Genomic DNA, 22769 nt, shown 5'->3' with positions numbered 1-22769 from the left:
TTGGTCCCCGAGCCGGCAAATTCCAGCCAGGAAAGGATGGGGTGTAAATAGTGCCTGTACGCCCGTACGGATATCGCTGGGCGCACACACCCAGGCAAAGTTGGCGGAGTCGAAATGGGAAACGTATAAAAAGATTTATAGGTTAATTGGTGTAGCCCGACCCGCAAGTTCACTGCGGCGCGGCCGGGCTGCGGGCGCCGCTTCCTGCAAAGCCACCAAATCCTCCCCGAAACGGCGAGTCCTCGTCCAAAGCTACGATCGCTTTTTTTTTTTACCTCCCTCCCTCACCCCGCCGGGATGCTTTTGCCGAAGCCCCGCGGTGCCACCACGCCCGGCGCGCGGGGATTCTTCTGGACGAAACAAAACAAAACAAAAAATTTTACTTTTTTATTTTTTAAAAAAAATATTTTTCCGCCGTGGAGCCACGCTCGCTTCATCTCCCCGGGCCAGAGGGTTTCTCAGCGCACACGCTCCATTCTTCTCCACGCTGCCCGGCTGGGGCAGCCGCAGCCCCGCGTGGCGTGGGCACCTGGGCGGGCAGCACAGCGCGGAGCGGCGCGGCCCCGGCTCCCGCCGTCACCGGCCCGGCCCCGGCGCATCCCATTAGGACAGACAATGCGCCGGGGCTACACGTGAGGCCTCCTGCGCAAGCAGGGGTCAGTCGCCCTCGGTCGCCCCAGGTCGGCGACTTCAGAGGCGCTGCCCTCCCCGGCGCTCAGCTGACGAGCTAATTGAATTATGCCCCCTTTTTTTTTTTCTTCTTTCTTTCTTTCTTTCTTTCTTTCGCTTTTTTTTGGGGGGGTTGTTGTTGCCCAGAAAACCCAACACGTGCGGGAGGTAATTAATTACCCGGCCGCGGCCCTCCGGAGACAGGCAGGTAGAGCCTCCGCGGAGCAGCGAAGTGGGGAGCGCGGCCCCCGGGGGCCGCAAGTCGGTGCCCGGGTGTTCCCGGCCCTGCCCCGGCTGCCCCAGCTCCCGGCCGCGCCGCGGAGAAGCCTTCAATCCTGCCGGACTCCCCCCACCCCACCCCCCCGCGCAAGAGCCGTGCGGAGTAGCGCGGGCGCGCAGCGCAGGCGGCCCCGGCCCCCCCCGGGCGGGTCCCCCCCGCTCCCACCTCGTGTTATCCTGCTGCGATCGTGCGCTAACGGCAGCGAGGGACTCACCTTCCAACTTTGGGACTGCTCTTGGCGGCAGTTGCCTGGGAAATTTGAGTGTTTGACGGGCAGCGGTGCTACCTCTCGGGGAGATTTTATATCGGTGGCTTTTTTTTTTTCTTTTCTTTTTTTTTTTTTTCCTTCCCCCCCCCCCCCCCCCCTCCCTGCAAACCCTGAAATAAAGAATGCGAAGTCTTTCCCGGGGCCGACTGGGGGGAACGATGTGAAAGGGCCGCGGTTATAAAGCGCTGCTTGAAGCGGGATCTCAATGCGTCTCTGAACTTGATCAGATTTTACGTTTCCTGCAGAGAGCCGGCGGCGAGGCTGAGACCTGCCCAATAGCCAGACTTGGGGGCTCAGCAAATCTCAGGATATTACAATTACAGCCATCTTTCTTTCTTGCCTTTTATTTCCACTCTTACTCCCCATAGTTCTTTGCAAATGCTTTCCAGAACAGAAAATGAGTGGATTTATAGCGCTGTCTGCAACTGATAATTATTCCAAGGCAGAACGTTGCCTTTGCAAAACAAAATCAATTTTTTTTTTTTTAATTTTTTTTTTAAAGAATAAAGAAAAAGAGAGACGGGAGGGGAAAAAAAAATAGATAAACAAGTGTACGAAAAATACGGCGCCGGAGCCGCCGTGCCGGGCGCTGCTCGGCCGCGCTCCTCGAGCCGGCGGGGAGGGAAGGGACGGAGCCCCACTGCTCGCGGAGGGGGGTGCGACCCCCCCGCCGCCCGGCGCTGCCCCCGCCGCCCTCCCCGCCGGGGAGCGAGAGAGGAAAGAGGCAGCTGAACTCGGGCCGGCAAAGTTAGCTCCGGCGCGGGCAAACTGTGCCCCGCGTCTCCCGTGGGGCTGGGGGGCAGGAGCGGGCTGTCCCCGCCCTGCTCGGAGCGGTTCTACCCTCGCGTTTATAGTCAATAAATAGAAAAAAAAAATAAAAAATTAATTAGAAATAGAAAAACAGCCCCAAAGCCGCCGGTTCGGGTTTTAACGGGTTTTTATTTTTGAAGCAGCGCGGCGGCTTTGCAGCGGCTTTACACCTCCCCCCCGCACCGCCCAGGGCGAGCGTCCCGCGCGGCGTGGGGGGGCACGGCACGGCACGGCACGGCACGGCACGGCACGGCACGGCGGGACACGCGGACCGGGGTGGGGGTGGCGGCGGGGGCACCGCGCACGGCCACGCAGCGGGACACGGAGACACGCACCGTGCGTCCACGGGGGTGCCCGCCCGCCCCTCGGAACGGCGCGCCGGGCCCCGGGCCGCCCCGCCGGTACCGGGCCCGCGGGGTTCCCCGCCGCTCCCCCCGCTCCCTCCCCCCCCATTTTACCTGCGAGGCGCCGGCGCCCAATCAGCGTCCCCGGCGGCGCGGGGCGCGTGCCAATCAAGCGGCGCGCCGCCAATGGGACGGCGGGCGACGGGTCAGGTGACGCGGCGGCCGGCGGCTCCCCATTGGCGCGGCGCGGCCTGGCCCCGGAGTCGGTTTATGTGCGAGGCGCGGGCGGGCGCCCCGTCAGTGCCCCGACGGCGCCGAGCGGCAGCGCGGCCGCGCTGCGCCTCGCCCTGCTGCGCCGCCCTGCCCTGCCCTGCCCTGCCCGGCCCGGCCCGGCCCGGCCCGGCCCGGCCCTGCCCGGCGCGGCGCGGGGGGCGGGCGCCTCCGGGGGCGGGTGTCTTTTTGGGTCTGGGTTGGGTTTTTTTTTGAGGTTTGTGGTGTCGGACGGGGGGTGCTCGCCTCGCTGCCCGCCCGCGGCCGGGGGCCGCGCCTGCCCGCAGCGGGGGTGGAGGGGCGGGGGTGGGGGTGCGTTTTGGGGTGGTTTTGTACTTTTTTTTAGGGGCGGGCGGGAGGAGGGGTGGGGGGCAGGCTGCCGCCGCGCCGACGGCCCCGCGCCCATGACGATGCTGCTGGACGGCGGGCCGCAGTTCCCGGCACTGGGGGTGGGCAGCTTCGCGGCGCCTCGCCACCACGAGATGCCGGGTCGCGACGCTGCCGCCGCCGGCATGGGGCTGGGCCCCTTCGGGGACTCGTCGCACGCCGCCGCCGCCTTCAAGCTGAACGCGGCCCCGCACGACCTCGCCGCCGGGCAGAGCTCGGCGTTCACGCCGCAGGCACCGGGCTACGCCAGCGCCCTGGGCCACCACCACCATCACCACCACCACGCCGGCCAGGTGCCCTCCTACGGCGGGGCCGCCGCCTTCAACTCCACCCGCGACTTTCTCTTTCGCAACCGGGGCTCCGGCATCGCGGACGCCGCCTCCGGCACGGCGCAACATGGGCTTTTCGGCGGCTCCCCTGGCGGCTTGCACGGCCCCGGCGGCATCCCGGACACCTCGGGCTACCTGCTCTTCCCGGGACTCCACGAGCAGAGCCCGAGCCACACGTCCCCCAACGGGCATGTGGACAACGGGCAGATGCATCTGGGTCTGCGCGGTGACCTCTTCGGGCGGCCGGATCCCTACCGGGCCGTCTCCAGCCCCCGCACGGACCCTTACGCCGGCGCCCAGTTCCACAACTACAACCATATGAACATGAATATGGGCATGAACGTGGCGGCCCACCACCACCACCATCACCACCACGGCCCCGGGGCTTTCTTTCGGTACATGCGCCAGCCCATCAAGCAAGAATTGTCCTGCAAGTGGCTCGACGAGAGCCAGCTCAGCCGGCCCAAGAAGAGCTGCGACAGGACGTTCAGCACCATGCACGAACTGGTGACCCATGTCACCATGGAGCACGTCGGGGGGCCGGAGCAGAACAACCACATCTGCTACTGGGACGAGTGCCCGCGGGAAGGCAAGTCCTTCAAGGCGAAATACAAACTGGTGAACCACATTCGGGTGCACACGGGGGAAAAGCCCTTCCCCTGCCCCTTCCCGGGCTGCGGCAAGATCTTTGCCCGCTCCGAGAACCTCAAGATTCACAAGCGGACGCACACAGGTAAGGCCCGGAGGCACACACCTCCCGCGGGGCTGTGCGGGGCTGCGCGGACGGGTGCGCGGACGGGTGCGGGGCGCTGCCGCCGCTCTCGGCCCCCTGCGCGCCTCTGCCGAGGGCACCATAGAAATGCTAATGAAATCTCGTTTTCGGTGACTTCCGCTCCTTTTTATTTTTTTTTTAGGCCTGATTGGTGTCTTTCCTAATTAAATCAGCGATACTTTTGCCAAAGTATTTTTATTTACAGCCCCGTTTTCCCTTCAGCCCTCTGCACGCGTGGAGGGAAGAGCGGGGGAAGGCAGGAAACAAACGTATTTTGGCTTGTATCCTTCAGTACGTCTTGTAAAACTGTCCGAGCCGCTGAATTTATCTCAGGTCTTCTCCCTTGCCGGCCTCTCCCAGCCGCTCTCCCCGCCGGAGCACAGCACGGGTCTGGTGGGAGGTGAATTAAAAGTAACAAAGGCTGACCTGAATTTATCCGACATGTAAACATGGACATCCCTGCTGTCCATCTTCCCTTTCTCCAGTTTTCGGGCTGCTTGTGCATCACTGAGGTGGGGCAAGCGGGGGAGAGTCTGTCCTGGGAGGACGCAGGCAGGGATGGAGAGGGGAACGGCCCTCCTTCACCCTCTCTGAATTTCACAGGTGAGAAGCCCTTCAAGTGCGAGTTTGAGGGCTGCGACAGGCGCTTCGCTAACAGCAGCGACAGGAAGAAACACATGCACGTCCACACCTCGGACAAGCCCTACATCTGCAAGGTGTGCGACAAATCCTACACCCACCCCAGCTCACTTAGGAAACACATGAAGGTAATCACCCCTGTGCCCCAGCCCTTTCCTCCCTGAGCAGGGATGCTCAGTCGCTGGCGTGCTCAGGGCTTGTTTCCCCGGGGCAGGGCAGAGCTGAGCGGTTCCTGCCACAGTGCTCCACGCTCCCGGTGTGACCCGAGCGGTCCCCGCTGTCTAGGCCGTGGCTGGAGCACAGTCTGGAGAAATGGCGTAGTTTCTTTTTGTGCTCCTATTGCATTGGTGCAAGAGCTGCCTGCTTTCCAGAGCATGGCTTGGTGCTGGAGGGCTGTGTGAATGCAGCCTGGCCTGTGGCTGCAGCCCCCCACGCCGGGATGCTGCAGCCCCCCACGCCAGGATGCTGCAGCCCCCCACGCTGGGATGCTGCAGCCCCCACGCCGGGATGCCGCAGCGAAGCGGGCCAGGAGCCGAGGCAGGCGTTTGCCACTGGTGCTCAGGGTGGCCACGCAGGGGCTGAGCCACTGGACCCCAGTGTCCCTCCTGCATGGGGGAGCATCCCAACCCAGCTCAGCGGGGTAGCAGGGACCCCGAGCTCGCTCCCATCTCTGCCTCTTGGTTTTAGGTGCACGAATCCCAGGGGTCGGACTCTTCCCCTGCAGCCAGTTCGGGGTACGAGTCCTCCACCCCCCCTGCGGTGGGCTCCGCCGGCAGTAAGGACTCCACTAAAACGCCGCCGGCCACCCTTCAGAGTAACCCCGGCCACAACCCTGGACTGCCCCCCAATTTTAATGAGTGGTATGTGTGAAGGCAGCTGCTGCCCGGCCAGAGACTGGACCAAATGTGTTTGGAACAAGGAAAAAAAAAAAAATAAAAGGACAAACCAAGCCAACTGCAGCTTGCTGCCACGGAAATGGAGTTTCCACACCGACAACCGCATAGGGCTACACCTAGTTAACTGCCAGGATCCGGAGGGGGGGTCTTTTATTATTATATTATAATTATTACTATCTTTTGCAAGCCCAGACGCTGGACTAGCCACGTCCTTTTCTCAGGATTGGATTTCTTTTTCTTTTGTTGTCATTTTCTGCAGTCACAGTGGTTTCTTTGATATTTTTTTTTCTCCCTGCCCGAGTCCTTCTTCCTCTGATTCCCCACTTCTTTTTTTTTTTTTAATTATTTTTAATTCGTTTTGTTTTTCCTTCTTTCGGTGGGATGTTGACATGAGGATGAAAATTCTCCTTCGCCTTAGTGGTGATTGTTTAAACTTACAGTCTTAAACCGTGCCAAAGTCCTGTTATGTCTTGAACTTTCCTCTCTAGCTCTTCTGCTGCTTCTTTCTCTGCTCTCCTCCTCTTTCTCCTTCTCTCTCTCCAAGCATTACACTTGTGAATGTATTCTCGTCTGATGGGGTCGGTCAGTATTTTTCAGGATGAGGATGTGGTGTTTATTCTACCCAGATTGTGACGTTTAGTATAACAGTTGCCTTTTTGTAATAACTTTTTTTGTAAATACATATCCATGATGCCATATTTATCGTTCGTAATTTAATTATTGATACAAAGTGCCGGGAACTGAACAATATTTATGGGGGAGAAAAAATTGTTTTCTAACAAAAAAAAATACAAACAACAAAAAAAATTCAACTCTGTACAGCTTTTGGTTATAACTGCTTTAGCATTAAAAGTTTATTGTTTTGGAAAGAGCCGTTTTTGACCTCCTCCGGGGAACGGGGGCAGCCGCGGGAGCCGTCGCGGGCCCGGTTCGGCGGTGCCGCCGGGGCCGGGCCGTTGTTTTCGGGCTGGCGGTGCCGGTTGAAGCCTCTTCCTCGCCGCTTTTTCTCCTGTCCCTTTGTCCCCGCCCTCCGTCGCCCAATGGCTTTGCTCCCCCGCCACCTTCCCGACCGCACGGAGCCCGAGGCGCGGCGCCGCTGACGGAGAGGAGCGCCGGGGGCGGCGGGGCCGCCTCGACGGGGAGGCCCCTACGGTGAGTACCGGGGCGGCGCGGCACCCCTTGCATGCATCGCGGGGTGCGGGGGCCGGGCAAACCGGGCCGGTCCTGTCGTGCCGGCACCCGGCTCGCCGGGCAGACCCTCAGCGGCGCGCCGGACTTTATCCGTTATCGTCCGGTTGTGGTTTTGTTGTTGGTATTTTATTTTATTTTATTTTATTTTATTTTATTTTATTTTATTTTATTTTATTTTATTTTATTATTATTATTTCTGACTAGGATGCCGAAAAGTCTCCTCCAACCTAGGGAGAGAAAAGGGGTCGAGCAGAGAAATCTCACCCGAGAAACTTCTCCTCCGGTGCCGCCCAGGAGCCCCAAGCTGCCAGAGAGACGATGGAAACCGCGCCCCCTCGGCAAACCTCCGCGGCCCCGGCGGCCGGCCGGAGCTCCGGCGGTACTCCGCCTCCGGTGCGGCCAGCCCGGGCGTACGGCTCCGCAGCCGCGTCGTCCCTCAGACAGCAGGGACCTTACCGAGGGCTGACTCCAGCTCTGGGGGGGAGGCAGGGACCCGCACAACGGGCACCGCACCTCCGCTGGCTGGAAGAGACCCCAGACGAGTCCATCTTGAACTTGACTTGGGGCACTACGGGAGGACAGGGCAGCCTGTCCCCTCCAGTCTGCTGCAGGGTCCGCTCGAGAGAGAGACCCAAGAAAACCTTGCAGGCTTTAAAAATTAAATTTAAACAAATCTACCCTTTCCTCCCTCGGAAAAAAAAAAATATCGGGCAGAAAAAGACAGGAGAAAGGTCTCCTCTGCGACTGCACATTTAGAAAAAAACAAAACAAAACAAACCCCAAGCCCGATACAGGCAGGTTTCTCGCTCCTCGTTGCCCAGTCTGATCCCTTAAAATAGTTCCGTTCGAGTTGCCCCGGCCAGACATGGATGTCCGTTTCTTTTATGCTGTGAAATCTCTCTCTCGCTGTGCGCAGAGCCGAGCCCGGGGGCTGGAAGCGGAGCGCTGCCGGCCCGGGCCCTGCCCGGGCGGCGAGCGGGGCCGCACCGCACCGCGGCGGGCGAGGAGGAGCCGAGCTGCCGGGCGCCGTCGGGTTTTCCTCGGACACCCACCTGGGTCGTGTCTGCGTCGCTCCGGACCGCGCCAGGCTTGGAAACGTGCCGGTAGGCTCGGTTTCGTTACTGCTTTGCTCGGGACCGGGGAGGCGCGGGGTGCGCAAGGCTCCGCGGGTGCGCAGGGCTGAGCGGCGGGGCGCCCCGGGACGGGTGCCGCGGAGGTGTCTGCTGCTGTCGGTCACCGAAACGCCGTGCCAGATCCGGGGACTCTGCTGTGGCCGGGGTTGTCCGTCTTGAGGAGCCCCGTCCCGGGTGCGTCCGGGAGGATGCGGCATCTCGGGTCCCGGAGGAGCGGCCCCGCCGGGGTCTGGGTGCGGGGGGGCTTCCGGGCCCCGCAGCTTCTCCAGCGGGTCCCCGGGGCCCTCGGGCCGTGCTGGCGGACCTGCCCTCAGGCCTGTGCCCCGCAGTTGCTTCCCTGGGCTTGCAGCACAGCTGCAGCCACCTTTATAACAAGGACTTTAAACCAGCATCCTGGATCATTTGGCTTCCCCCTGGGTAGGCAGCCTGTCCTTCACCCTGGTGCCACCCCATCCAGCCTGGGCTAGCACCCAGTATGGAGAAGGGGGGAGGAAAATATTATCTGCACCTCACTGAGGTCAGGGGCCCCCCTTGACCACTCTGCAGCCCACCTCCCCCCTCAAAATGGGGCATGGATGGGGCAAAGGCAGCTGGGGGGTGTATGGTTTAGGGTGGAGGAATGGGTTTGGGATGGGCACAAAAAGGGCTGGGACCTGTTTGGCTGTGAAATGCTTGCAAAGCACAGGGTTTGGCACCGACACAGTGAGGCGGGGCAGGGGGCCATATCCCCCGAGCACAGCACGCTGTGCCGGTGGGCACTGCTCTCCGTGTGGTGCCTCTGCCCGCCCGGCTGCTGCTGGCCCTGAGACCTTGGGATTGAAGGCCAGGGAAGCACTGTCTCACCCTGCTGAGTCCTCAGCTCTCATGGACAAATAAGAAGGATTTTTCTTTAAAGAGAAGCCAAAAGTCTCTGTTCCTGACCCTTGTCCATTGCAGGGAGGTGCGGAGAGTCCTAGAGCGGGAAAGATCCTTTTTCCCAGTTTTCTTTAAGGCTGGTTTTCTGAGTCAGGGTGAGACAGCTCACGATTTTCAATGCCAGGGCCTGGCAGTGGGGACCTGCGGGCGTTCCCTGTGCGTGCAGCTCGGGTGAAAGCGTCACAGGGCTGGCGGAGCAGGTGCCATGTTAGCTCAGCTTTTAGTGTGTCATTAATAATGGATCTTGTGTCGCACCCCAGAAGAGTCCCAGGACTGTTCACAAAAAGGGGCCGTATTCTGCTGTCCTCTCCCAGGCTGGCAGCCCCCTTGAAGTTGCTGTGCTTGCTTGTATGAGCAAGATTATGTGGATTTGTCCCCAAATAAACAGAGCTCGGGATGGTTTTCTAAAAGGGGTGAAGTTGATTCATTGTGCGATAAAGAATCTAAGCAGAGGATGAGCAGAGGCAGGGGATGAGCTGGAGCTGTTCTTTCTCTACCACACTTTGTGAGCCACGAATATTTTGATTCCTTTGGTATCATTGTTTTTGCGTATCTCTGTGTCTGGTGTAATACTCTGAAAATAATTTTTTTTTTTTTCAAGCTTTGTGCATGCCTTCAGCAGTTAGTGGTTGCACACAGTGTGAAGGCAGAGTCCTGAAGGCATTTGATCAGGTTGTGTTTAAGTGTCTCGGCGTTACGGCATGAGGAATTAAGTTCCTGTAGGAACTCTGTTGGCTATAAAGCTCCAAAGCAGTGGGATAGGGTGTAGTATTGTGTGTTTGCATTATTTTTTTTTAATATAACGTTCCCAGGTTAAAAGCACCAACACTTTAACACCGGCTCTTTTAGCTGAGCCTAACTTTCATGACAGTTTGGTAAACTGTCCCCTTTATTTATGCTGTTAGTATGATCAAAACTATATGGAAAATGCCTCTGCAGAGATGCACCCTTGATTTGGAGAGGTAAAACTCTAGAGGAAGCCTTAAATTCTTTGCAGAAATCTAATTTTATTGTGGAGTGTGCAGAAGGAAATAATTTGTATTGTACTGACTGTAATCTGTGCATCCCCTGAACTGAGACATTTGGTTAACCTTGCAATGCCATTTGTGGGGTTTAAAAATATAATTTACGTCTTGCAAGTGCCTACTCACCTGGACAGAACTGCAGGCAGTAAAAATGCTTGTGTAAGTGCTCGCACTGGTGAGCAAGAATGGCAAAAGAAGGACCTGCCCTGCAGACTGGTTAGGAGGCAGTTTAGGATGGCATTACAGACATCTGCTCTGTGCCAGCAGTGGAAAAACCCTCTGCAGAAACCAGTGAAGGCAGTCGCCTACGGAGGCACAGATATATTTTAATTTTAAGATGCTAATTTTTATTCTCAGTAAAGAAGGTTGTGTGCCGCTTAGGTTTTCTTTTAGCTGACGGGTCAGTAATGTTTCTCCATTTCAAATGTTTGCATGAAAAGAAACTTTAATAAAAAGGGCTGAGGGGGGGGAAAAAAAGAGTTTAGCTGAATGATTTTGTTTTGGCAACTTGTTCAATAGTGGCAGCTTTGAAATTGCCAAAGCTCGACTTTGAAATGGTTGAATGGGCGATACGTGAAGTTCCTTCAGAGGGAGACCCAGGCTGCGCGCTGGGGATGTGTTCCTGTGCACGCTGGGCAAGGTGGCCTGACCTGGGACAGCCGGGAAACTCGGAGAGGGGAAAAGTCACCGGTGGTCCTGCCGGCTGGAAAGAGGCTGGGGAAGCTGGAGAGGCTTAATGGCTGAGGAGCATAAAGGATACGTGCAGAATAGGGCTATTCCCATGGTTTTGTCCTTTTTCAGAGCGTCGTATAATCCCAGTTTGGGCCTGCAGTAGTCCCACAGATAGAAAATGGCTCTTTTAGGCAGGTCTTTTTTTTTGGCATTTGGCACGGCGAAGCAAGGGGCTGGGCAGAGATCCCAAAGCTTTTGAGGAGGCTGTGCCCTACCTGGCTTCTAGCGTTGCCAGTGTTCGCGCAGAAACTAGTCTGTGGGCAGGAAAAAAGTGGAACATGGACAGGATTTGGCGTGGGGAGGGGGGAAAAAAGCATTGTGCTCTGCAGCCTGTGCAGAGGGCTGTGCCCGGGCAGGTGCGGGGTTGTCACCGTTCCCCATGCTGCAGAGGGAGCGGAGGGGGTTTTGGAGCAGAAATGAGAGTTGTGCTTTATTCACAGGCTGGGACGTGGCCTTTAGCTGTCAGGGTCACAGCAGGGTAGGAACAGTCAGGATTTTGGTTTCTGCTAGCCATGGGCTTGCTGCAGTTGTTTGCCACAGAGAATAACCACCTTGGAAAATACAGCTACAGCCAGAGCAGCTCAAGAGGCGCTGAATCATATAGTATTTGCTTTAAATAAAATTACCTGCTCTTCTTTAGTTATCTCTAAGATTATCTCTTCTTTAGAATTCTCCCAGTTTCACTAAGACATCATTCTAGTGAAAAATCTTGTGTTTGGTTTGGTGTTTTTTTCCAAGCATTTTTGCTGCTTTCTGTAGTTTGTATAACGTAATTCTTTTACTGTTTTGGGCAGTTTTTGTTGTTCTTTTTGTTCACTTTTATCCTTATTTTCATTTGTTTTGTGTTTGTTTTTTCACCTGTGTTAATCGAATGCAGTTGAATTTAGAGTTTCCACCACTTCTCTGTGTTCTAAACTGAAAATGAACGTTTCTTTTGTTTGCATTTAGCATCCTATTAAATCCATGGATTCGAGCTTCTCAGTAATTACTGATAATCTGAAGAAAAAAGTAAAACTTGTGTTGAGATCGATGAGAGAAACTCAGTCTTAACTATAGGAAAAGTGGGAATTTGGGCTCAAATACTATCTTTAATTAAGAGAAAAATCTCTATGCAGCAGATTAGGTGACTAAAGTCTTCCGATGCATGCAGAGTTTGCAAGGACTGGACTCTGGTTGCTCACTGGTGCAAGGGCTCCTGGTGCTGAGGAAGGCAAATGTTCTCCAGACGCCCGTAATATTTATTCTTTCTAGCAAGAAGATGCTGCAGGAACTTGATGAAACTGTCAATCATAAATATTTAAAAATCACATTCCAAGCCCCCCTGAAATGGACTCGCTTAATTTTGACAATATTTAGAAAGAAAAAGAAAGTTGGTATATTTTTATTTTTTTTTACTTTTTCTCCTATTTTTTTCAGTGCTGTGAGCCTCACTGACCAGATGTTATTTTGCCTATTTTTTTTCTGCCGATAGCTGCAAGGCCAAAGGGGCATATACCTGTGTTTTAAAGCGGAGCTGGAGTTTTCATGTAATTGCCTGATTCTGGAGCTTGACTTATATTTTTAAAAATGAGGCTATTAGTAATATTGTAAGAATTGGTAACACTGCAGCAGTAAAATATATATTTAATTTTTAATCCTGGCCTGCAGAAGTATTTTAAAATAATGCAGTAAGTGGAGTGATTTACTTTAATGACTTTCACTACTCATTTTGTTTTTAAAATGAGATAGCAATGTGACGTTGCAATCTGCTACTTTTTTCCTGTTTCCTTTTCGTTCTTTGCTGATGCGGAAGGAGAAGGCAGGCAAAGGACCAAAGGAGTTGAAATTGCACCTTGAAGATACTCCCTGTACCTTCGGGAGGATGCTGGGCTGAGATTAAAATAAAATTGCTCTATAGGTGCTCACTTTATGTTGCTGAGGACTCGATTTCAGAGGAGTTCCCTGACCCTTTCAAAAATCACACGTTGGAGATGTTTTTTAAAAAAAAAAAAAAAAAAAGGAAAAGAAGGTAAAAAAAAAAGACCTGCATAGCTGTTAGTTCCTTTTGGAAATTACAAGCTGAGATGGGACATTTTAAGAATTATGATTTGATAAAGAATTCATGGGGTCCTGCACTGGGTCCCTCCTGAGCTTTGCAAGCGTTGCCTTGCAGCCGTGGTTTCTCTGTACGTTTAATGCACCAGAACGGACCATATCCATAAGCTGTGTCAGGATGCCTGTAATCAGGGGACAGAGAAGAACACTGTGGGCTCCCATCTGGGTCTGCCAAGTGTAATAGTCCCAATTTCAGGCTGTGGCCACTTGCTCAGCTTTTTAGAAATTTATAACACAAACTCGAGCAATTGCAGTATTACAGCGAAATTCTTTGTTGTCATTTAATTTTCATCCAAGTTAGGGAAAAAAGTATTCGAGCGAGAACAATAGTTTACAACAGCATCATAGTTTTATCACACTTATATTTCTAGATTTCTTTGTTTTATCATAGGTTAAGAAATAGTTTCCTTCCAGATTGGCAATAAATCGCGGTGAAAGAATGAAGCCAGCAGAAATGCCCCCTACAAAGTTAAAAATCACGTGTGCATCGGTGAGACATTAATGTCCTGAAAATATGTTTCCTTCTTTTCAGTAATTTTCTGTTCTTAATCTTGGACAGTCTTTCACATGAAAGCGAGCCGCCGGTGCCGCAGCGCGAGTAAATCGTGGCCGGCAGAGAAGCTGACGCAAGGAAGGGACATCGGAGAAATACTGCGTTTCATAAACATACTCACCAGAGCATTAGGAGAGCAAACATGTGGTTTTATGAACATAGTTATAAATATTTAAACATGCAAAATGAAAATGTTGCTAAATGTCTGGTTTTCATTATCTTTCGATGAACATTTTCATTCTTGGAAGCGTTGCTAGCTGTCTGCAGAAAATGAACACCACTCCCTCCCCAAAATGAATGATGTGTAATGCGAAAACGTGTTAAAATGCAGAGTTGTTTGTAATATCTTCTACCAAAGTGGAAGACATTCTACCAAATTTGGTATTCTACTGAATCACAAAGTATTCTTGCTCGACAAACAGGGAACCATCCTGCTTCTGTCAGCAAGTTGCTCGCTAGATATTATGAAAAAATCTAAGAACGGTTTGGAAAATATAAGATGTCACTCAGCATGCTTGGAGTCGTGTCCTGCCATCCTTTCTCCAGCATAATTCCTACAGAAGTCAACGAAAGATGCGGCTGCTGATTTTATTATTATGAATGTATTATTTTGAAGTGTCAACAAGTGTTGAGGCGTTCTGTGTGCCTCCGTGGAAGGGTTGGAAGGCTGCGGTAGGAAGTTTGGGGTGGGAAGCCCGGGGTCTGTCCCTTGGCCGGGCTCTCGTGGCGGGTGTGAGGCTGCGCCTTTAAATAGGACGGTAGCAGGCAGCGGCGGATACGGGTTGTGCAATTTAGCTTGCGTGAGCAGAGGCCTGCGTGTGAGAAAGCAGAGGCCACGCTGTGCATCACTGTTCATAATAAGGCAGGTGTCTGATTCCTCGGATCCCGAGTAGTCAGCCATCTCTCTTGGCTTTGGTTCTCCCTCATCGGTGCATCCCCGCGACGCACTGCCTGTGCTGCGTGCGTCATGAAAGAAGATGCCAAATGATTTATTTTATAATTCCTTTTTAAATGCACCAGGAAACCCATTTTATATGAGCTACATATTTAATCTGGACCGTCGTTGAGTCTCTGCCGTGCTGGGCAGAGACACGGCATCCCGCGCACTGGCACATAGGCACGCACGCGCGTGCTGTTTGCTATTCCTCCCGCAGTTGCTCCCACCAATAAATCTGCACTTGCTGTGGCCAGGATGGAAATCTTTAAGACAAAGGCCTTGAATGGGCAGTTTTTTATTGCTGTGATAGAGTAGAAGGCCCCAAGCTGGGGGCTAGCGCACGCATGAATGCCACCCCCCTTGGCTCGGTGCTGTCTCCTGCAAGCGCTGTACCAGTACCAGAGACTGTAAAAGGGAGAGGGCCCCAAGGCTGGTATTTCCCCATTTCGATTCGTGCTCGTATGACTGCAGCAAATCCCAAAGAAATGATGGCTGAGAAGTAAACTTGGAGAAGAGCGCAGAAGGGCAGGCTGTCGGGTAAAGCAAGGGGATGCCTGGGAGAGCAGTGCAGAAACGTGGGAATGAGGAAAGGAGGAACAAAAGAGATGTGGGTTGGCGAAGGAGGAATGGGGGAGTGAAAAGCGGCCAGACTGGTGCAGCAGCGAGAAGCTGCTCCTTGTTCCTGTGTGTGAATACACCCAGCTGAGCCTTTGGCATTTGCAGGCTGTTCAGGCAGAGCCCCCACAAAAGTGTGTGAGTCTCTGGAGACGTGCACAGGATTCACCCTGTGGGAAGCGGCGCATGATGCTCGGGCTGAGGTACCCTCCGTGCTACACAAGTTTTGGCTCCCACGATGAAGCCGTGAGCGGTTATCGGCTGGGTGCAGTGCGTGGGCATCGCTGGCGCTGGTCCCGTGCTGGGGGCTGTGGGACGTGGCCAGTGACGGAGCCCGTTGGCAATCCAGACCTGAGCGGCGATGGGGAAGTAGCGGGCTGGCTCCTTGCAGGCAGCTTCGTCCCCACCGGGCTCGGGACCAGGAGGACCTTCAGGAAGATGTTACTGCCTTCCTGCTCCCCCACGCTCCCCTCCGTTCTTGGAGGCCACAGATGGAGTTCTGGGGCTGTGTTCGGTTTGGAAACTGGGGCTGGTTTCTCAGCAGCAGGCGCGATGGTGCTGCTCTCTATCCGCTTACGTCAATGCAGACCTTTCCACGGACTCCAGTCTGGGTTGGATCAAGCCTTGCATGATTATGGCCTTTGTGCGTTGCAAAACTGTGTTAATCTATATCTGGATCCCAATAGGGGCACTTGGGATGAGCTGAGCTCAGACAATCCTTGGCAGGAGGGACAGACTGGAGTTGGCAAGGATTTTTGGTCCCATTATTGGTTACTTGGAGGAAGGAATGTATGCACCATTTTAATATATGACAACTTGAGGTCTGTCATCTTCAGCACATTAGAAAAGCCTCATTTCTAACAAATCCCGGAGCGTTTACTAGGCATGGGGCTGCAGCTGGATGGAGGCTGCACGCTGGCCGTGGGCAGAGGCGCGGGGCCTTCTCTCCGTCTCCTTAGGCGCTGAGCGACTGCTCCTGCTGCCAGCTCGGCCCTGTGGGTGCCAGGGGGAGACCCCCGGGCTGCTCACCTCTCGCTCCCCTCTGCCTCCGTCAGCGGAGGAGATGGAAATCTCAGGGCAGAAAAAAGCCGTGGCAGTGCAGTCCACAGAGCAAACCCCACTGAAAGCTTCTCCTGACTTGTTAAACCTGCATGTTCTCAGCAAGTTTAGCCAGGGGGTTATTTACCAAGCTCAGAGGAGACTTGCCTCTCTGCAGTAAAATCTTCAAAATATGTCCCAAAGACCCCGAGGGAGGTTTTACACTCTCTCGGTCAGTTTGCTATTTCCTCTAGTGAAAAATCCAGACGGGTGCTTCTGTTGAAAATTGACTTATATAAAGTCACCCTTTCTGCTTTCTCGTTCTGAGTTTCTAAAGTATGAAAATTCAACCTCGTAAAGATTTTTCAACGAGATTATTTAGGCTTGTTGTATCAAGACCAAGAAATTCTGTCCAGGTAACCTAGAAATGGCTAGGAAGGATGGAGGAAATATGTTTGGGGTGGGTTTTTTTTTTTTTGTTTGCTGTGTTTTGTTTTTGTTTTGGAGAAGGGAAGAGTTTTGAAAATTGTTTTCTCTGTTTTTACCAATCTTTATTTGTATTTTTATCAATCGACAAACTGCCTGAGTACTTAGCAAACTGTTCCCTTCAACAACATCCCTGTAAAGAGAAAGCTGAACAATCAGCACAAGGAATAGGTGTCAGCCTTAGACAGACGACTGTGTTCCTGGGTAATCTAATGCCATTTTAATATCTCGCTTTTAATGCCGCTCAGAGAAGGGTTTGATGGACAAGGCATTGATGCTCACGAGCCCGAGTTCAGTTGTTAAGGGTATGTCAGAAATTATTTTTCACAGACAACTGTAGTTGGAGCGTCAGCTCCCATTAAGTATATTAGGGCTTCTGAGGTTCGGCGTTAGCACAGCATGTTTTGTAGCCTTTGGTTTGCTTCTGCAGCGACGGAAACAGAAGGTCCGTGGTTAACTTCTGACCATTGACATATTAAATGAAGATGCGCATTTGAGCAACATCAGTGATTTCAATTGACTCATCAATTGCCATTGCGTAGCCGTCCTCTTGTTTCACTTTGGTAACAAGCTGATCTGCCACATCTGATGCCAGCAATTCAGTCCTTCAAACAAATGACATGTTTGATAAAGAAATCTTTTTTAATTCATTATGCACTTTAGCTTTTGTCTTTCCTTTTAATACAGCATCTGTTGCAGCCGGGATACATTCCTTGATCATTTCTGAGTCTGCAATTATTTTTATGCCTGCCCAGTGTCCTGGAGATGTGAAACGAAGCTGCCATGCTATGCTGCTGAGCCCTGAAACTCTGCACAGACATTCAATTTAATCTCTTGGAACAGACTGCATTAAAGTGGTTTCGTCAGTGCACACTTGTGATAAAAAGACGACATGAAGAAAGACAGTGAACTGAAAGGCCCTGCTTTTTTTCTGGGAAGACAATAGGATATCTGTCCCTTCATTTGTTTCATGGATTCCTCACACAGCCATTTAAATTCAGCAGAAGGCTCCAAATGTCTAAACTTTATCCTGAGCATTTTTTCAGTGCTGGAAAGGAATACAGTTAAGTGTCCCAGGGGGAGTTTTATAGAAAATGCTATGTGCAATGTTAATGAGTTGGGATGGGGTCGTACATTTTTCCATATTGAGCCAGTACAGAAACAAATGCAGGATTCAAGGAGAAATGATCTGCAGGGATCCACTGATCTGTGGCTCGGGGTGATCCTGTACTTCCATAGCCTCCCCAAAATCTGGCAGAAGGATCATGGGGGCTTTAACTCAAAGTGCCCCCATGTGCCTCCGTCCCACTCTGTGCCGGGGCTCCGTGAATAGCTGGTGCTGGAAGAAATGACAAACTTCTTGGGTGCCACAAGAGATTGCATCAGCGTTACTGATCCTTACTTCGGCTCGTTACTGAAAATGCATCAGGCAGCTATATGGGTCAGACTGCTAAATTTGTAGACACGGAGTGTCAGGAAGCCTTTTTGTCAACTTGGTACCGTTTAGTATATTTGTCCTCAAGTTCAAAGCAATCCTGGCCTCAGACTTGTGATATTTTCTGCCCTTTCCCCTTTCTGTTGACTCAGGCCTCTTCCCTTTGAGGTCAACATCAAAATAAAGATGTATGTTTCCTCAGCCTGACCATGGCTCTGACTCTTTAGATCAGCAATCCTATAGTCCATATGTCTTCCCATCTGTCAACTGGCATTTGAAGCCAGCTTGCTCCTCTATTCTTTCAGACAAGTGTGAGAATCAGGAGTTTCTTTAATGACGGTTTCAGGCCTTAAAGCGTTTGCTAAGATACTACCTATTAAGATCCCTTGATGGCACCTTGAATAGAGATCAAAAGCAACTGAGTTCACTCCACAAGTCTAATTCCATCAGTCAGTTTAGGGCATTGAGAGAGGGGTGGGAAGGGCTCGGGAGGGCACCGCGCTCCCGCAGTTAGGAGACAGGCCTGGGAAGTGGGAGCCTTGGCTTTGGGGAGTGATGTAAACCAGCAAACAAGAGCACTGCTAAATCCCTCCAGCGGTGGCTGCGGTCGAACTGCCCAGGCTCCTCGTGTTTGAAAAGCAGATCTGTACAAAGTGAGCTGGTGGCTTTGCTTGCCCTGTGCTATGGTGACAGCCTTTAGGATCCGAGCTGTGCCTGGTTCAAATGAGCACATTAGTACCTGTGTCTCTCTGCTCCTTCGGCTGGGAGATTATTCAAAATCTTTTTTGCAATGCAAGATTGTAAACAAAAATCTTCGAGTACAAAATACTCTTCTCGTTAATACTTACTACCAGGCAATAATTTGTCTCTTTTACTTTGGAGAGCTGCTAATAATGGGAATCTGTGTCCTGCTTCACCTCTGGGACTGCATGAAAGGTGGTGCGAGAGACACTGCCTGCACAGCGTTATCACAGCAGAACGGCCGCTCTTTCCGAGGACACAGTTGGTCTTTCAAACATTCCTATTTTTAATGCCTGTCAGGAGATGCTGCAAAGCCCTTGGAATACTTGGGGAAGTGTTTGCTCTGATGGTGCGTTTCTCCAAGTGACACGTGGCCATTAATTCAAGCCCAAAGCCTGAAAACCGAGCCCCGTTGAGTTTCTTTGTACTGAAAGGTGGCTGCGAGAGCCGGGAAGTGCAGGGTGCCCACGATGGGAAGGGTGGTGGAGGACATTCCCCAGGGAGCCTTGACAGCCAGGGCTGACAAACTTTATGGGACCCAAAAGTCTGTGAAGAGCTGAAAAGCCCCAGGACATGGCTGAGTGCCAGGGGATGGTGTCACACTCCTGACTGTCTGTAAAAGTTGACTCACTGGAGTCAAGGACACCATAGGCCTTAGATTTGTGTTGCAACCTGTTAAAGTATGAGCATGAACCTGAAGTCCAGATGCAGACTTTCTGTGGCCTCAGTGTCTTTATCTTTAGTCATAATGTCCCTTTTGCTCCCTGAGGGAAAACAACCACTCTGGCTGCCTGCTCCAGAGCGTCACTGCTTTTGAATCAGGTGCGTACTCAGAATTTGGGGCATGCGGATTGTTTGCTTGTAAGAGGGGAAACAGGAATGACTTTGATGCAATTCTACATCTTCAGCAAGAGGATGCACCAGCTCCTGGACACTGCAGTAAGCAAAACATCAAGAGTCAGTTTCTGTTTCCACTCCAAGCCTCTTTCAGCCAGCTCCTACCCAAAATCAATCTCTATCTAAGATTGTCATTGGGCTTATTTAAATAGTTTGGGCTTTCTGCTCTTTTTCTGTGCCTGTACTCTTGGTCACCCACTGTTTTTCTTTTACAGCCTCCACTCAGTCTCTTCTGTCCCTCTTTTACATGATGACACTCGGCCAAGTTTATCTTCATCACAGTAATTTTTAGTGTGAATCCATATCTGCCTTTTTTAGGGGGTAGTGGTGGTGGTGACATATACTTGTGGTTAAAACAGAAGCCGCTATTGAGTTGGACAAAATAGGATGAATGCTGTATAAAAGCCTTGAGAGAGCTGTGAAATCTCCATCCTCTCTTCCTTGTTCTCCTGGGAGCTCTTGCACAAAGAGTATTTTTAATGTGAAGCAAAAAGGATTCTGACGAATGCTCATTAACATTTTGTTTCTGCAAAGATACATACATGATTATCACAAGGCTGCAAGGGACTTGTATTCAGTAAAGCTCTCAGATGTATGCTTAGTTTTATGTATATGCTTAAATCTTCCTGATGGCCCCTGCTTTGCTGAATAGATGTATTAACCAAGACAAAACCAGGTATTTGATGGAGCTTATTCGTACTGCTCAGCTGTGACACAGTGTGCTGTGATACAGGTCTCCAAACTCACTGCGTAATAGTGCTCTCTGAGCAGTGAATCCACTCCTATAATTGTTGCGAGGGATTGGCTGAAATACACACCCACAAATCATTTATATCATGATCGTGAACAGCAAACCATAAGAGCAGGATTTAACCAGAGGGGTTGCAAAGAGAAACAGCGTCAGAGCCATCGTAAACTGTAGTTTGTTTTCATCACGCGACTTTTTAGTGTGAGCCCAGGCGGGAACCATCAGGTGAAGGTATTGCTTCTCCAATGCCACTTTGGAAGCTCCAGCCCCATGAATGAAGATCCGATATTGTCTGTAGTCTTTGTTAGATGCTGGCTAGGTTAGATCCCTCAGGGCATGTGCAGGCAGCCCCATTTCCTGCTGCCTGTTCTGAGCTGGTTAAACCCAGGTCAGCCTTGGTCAGGAAGAGGTAACGTAGCGTGGTGCTGAGTCTCAGCTAGCAATCCTTGTCTGAGGGGCAGGAGAAAGTGTGTCTGTGCCTTTTCCCGCAGAGACGCCACTGATATGTTCATCTGTTGCTGTGAATGCTCTGTGGAAGGTAGGGTGCTGGGCTTGCTTGGCTGTCTCATTAGATGCTGCCCTAGATTCGTTTAGGAGTAAAGATTTCCCACTTGCGCAAAAGAGGAACATGGGGGACATATTATGCAGCGGTTGTAACCAGACATGACAGAAGGGTTTCCAGGCTTTGCTGGAGTTCTCAAATCTTGTCACAGGGGGAACCATACACTCATTTTTCATGAGGTCCCCATTCTTGCAGTGGTTGTCATCCACTTTCTGTGCTGCTCTTTAGATACGAAACCTCGGGTTCCTTTTAGCAGCTGTTTGGGTGGAATAACGAAGTCTAACAGTTGGAAGCAGAAAAAAAAAAAGGATATATGGTCCTAGCTATTTATTTTGTGACTACCCAGAAATGTTCTGAAGATGACTGTGTTTTGTATGGCTCAGTGTCACTTTGGCTCGCTTGAAGCATGCGGAAGCTTTGACACAATGTCACCAGGGACTGGAGGTTCTGTCACCATGCAGCGGATGGTTTGCTACGAAGTTCATTAATGTAATATCTCTATTGTTGGAGCCTCAGGGTGTGGTCCAGTGTGGGCTCAGAAGCTCAGGTGTCTCTCCTGGGAACTGGAAGCTCCAGGTTCTGGTCCTTAATTGCAGATTTTTTGTTTTCCATACAGAGAGATTTGAGAAGCAGAGGCTGGACTCAAGGATGCCCATCACTACAACGTCTAGGTGCTACAACATCTAGGTGCTACAAGCAAACAAGCTCATCAGGATGGTGATTCGGCACCGGTTCTGCACCGCAGGGCAGGAGGGCAATTGGGTCAGGCTCTCACAGCTTGGTCACAAATATTAATTCAAGCAGGCCTCTTGTCCCTGGAGGGCAGAGTGAGCAACTTCAGGATATGACAACTACTTAGGAATTGTCACTAAAAATCAGTCACCTAAAAAGAGCGCTGACTTCCTTAGACAAATGGGCCAAAAGCATCCTGGTTTAACTTAAGGAGAGCCAGAGGAGTTACACCTCTCTTTTTACATCACCATTCATTTTGGCCGTACTGCAACAATCGGTTATTTAGTATGTGTATGTAATTGGTGGTATTTTTTTCTAGCTGATGGAAAGATAGCTGTGTAATTAATGGTCTGGGTAATTTGTTCTAACAATAGGCCATATTGTGACATTGATTGTTAAACAGAATTCTCCCTTAGCAGAAAAAAACATTTGTGTTTAAGTCTGTTAGCATAATAGAGCTCAGGATTTCTAAGCAAGATGCCTTTGACCTTTGCTGAAGACTGGAGATGGTAGCACCTGTTGCCAGTGAAGCAGATGAAGATGGTGTATCAATTCTATTTATATGGCAGACGCTGAGCATTGCAAACGTGCCGCTTCTTGCATTAGTGCATCCTCCAAGTACACAGAGCTAGTGTAAAAAATATGGAAATACAAGTGGTTAAAATCATACCCATCATTTGACATAAGTACTATTCTTCAGCATGTAAGTAATGTGAATGTTGTGTTGCACAAATATTTAGAGCTTCATTTACCTTCATCTTCTTTTCATTATTTCCAGGAGGTCTTGTTCTCCGATGGTGTCCTGACAAATACAAACTGGATATTATTCTTATCTCTGCTGCTGATATTTACTGTTGATAAATAGACTCAGTTAAACGGGAACAAATGTTAGTTTAATAATCCTCCTGCAACTGCGGACTTCATTATATATGAAGAATACAGGGATTAATTCTGCCATTTGCCAGCAGCATGTTTCCAGTTTCCAGGTATATAGTACTCATATGCAACTGTATAATAATGTTAACCTGTACTTGGGATGAAATATTTTTTTTTTCCTTCCTGGGTAAGATATAAAGATTAATTATTGATGGACTCACTCTAGCCTTTCAACCTGCCTGGGGACTGCAAATTTTTTTTCCCCATGCTGTAGTGTCTAACATATTTCTTCTCCTTGGTGGAGGTGAGATTGTTTTGTACTGCAGTGAATTGGTCTTTACTTTGCCTCCTTAGAAGTTTTATTTTTTAAAAATATTTTCTGAGCACATGGCTAG

At 51.3% G+C, this 22769-nt stretch overlaps 1 protein-coding gene across 1 annotated transcript; it reads left to right on the top strand.

Moving 5' to 3' along the window:
- The first annotated feature begins 3045 nt into the window (after nt 1-3045).
- On the top strand, nt 3046-5638 carry ZIC3 (Zic family zinc finger 3). The gene is made up of 3 exons (XM_086619643.1): nt 3046-4090; nt 4733-4896; nt 5456-5638. Exons 1-3 carry the CDS (start codon nt 3046-3048, stop codon nt 5636-5638), a joined length of 1392 nt encoding a protein of 463 aa, XP_086475769.1.
- The last annotated feature ends 17131 nt before the right edge of the window (nt 5639-22769 follow it).

Source organism: Tauraco erythrolophus, chromosome 13 (assembly GCF_009769465.1).
Source record: "Tauraco erythrolophus isolate bTauEry1 chromosome 13, bTauEry1.pri, whole genome shotgun sequence".
In the NCBI taxonomy this organism is placed as follows: Eukaryota; Metazoa; Chordata; class Aves; order Musophagiformes; family Musophagidae; genus Tauraco; species Tauraco erythrolophus.
The sequence above is the reverse complement of the archived record's forward strand: the minus strand, read 5'-3'. Positions and strand labels throughout refer to the sequence as shown.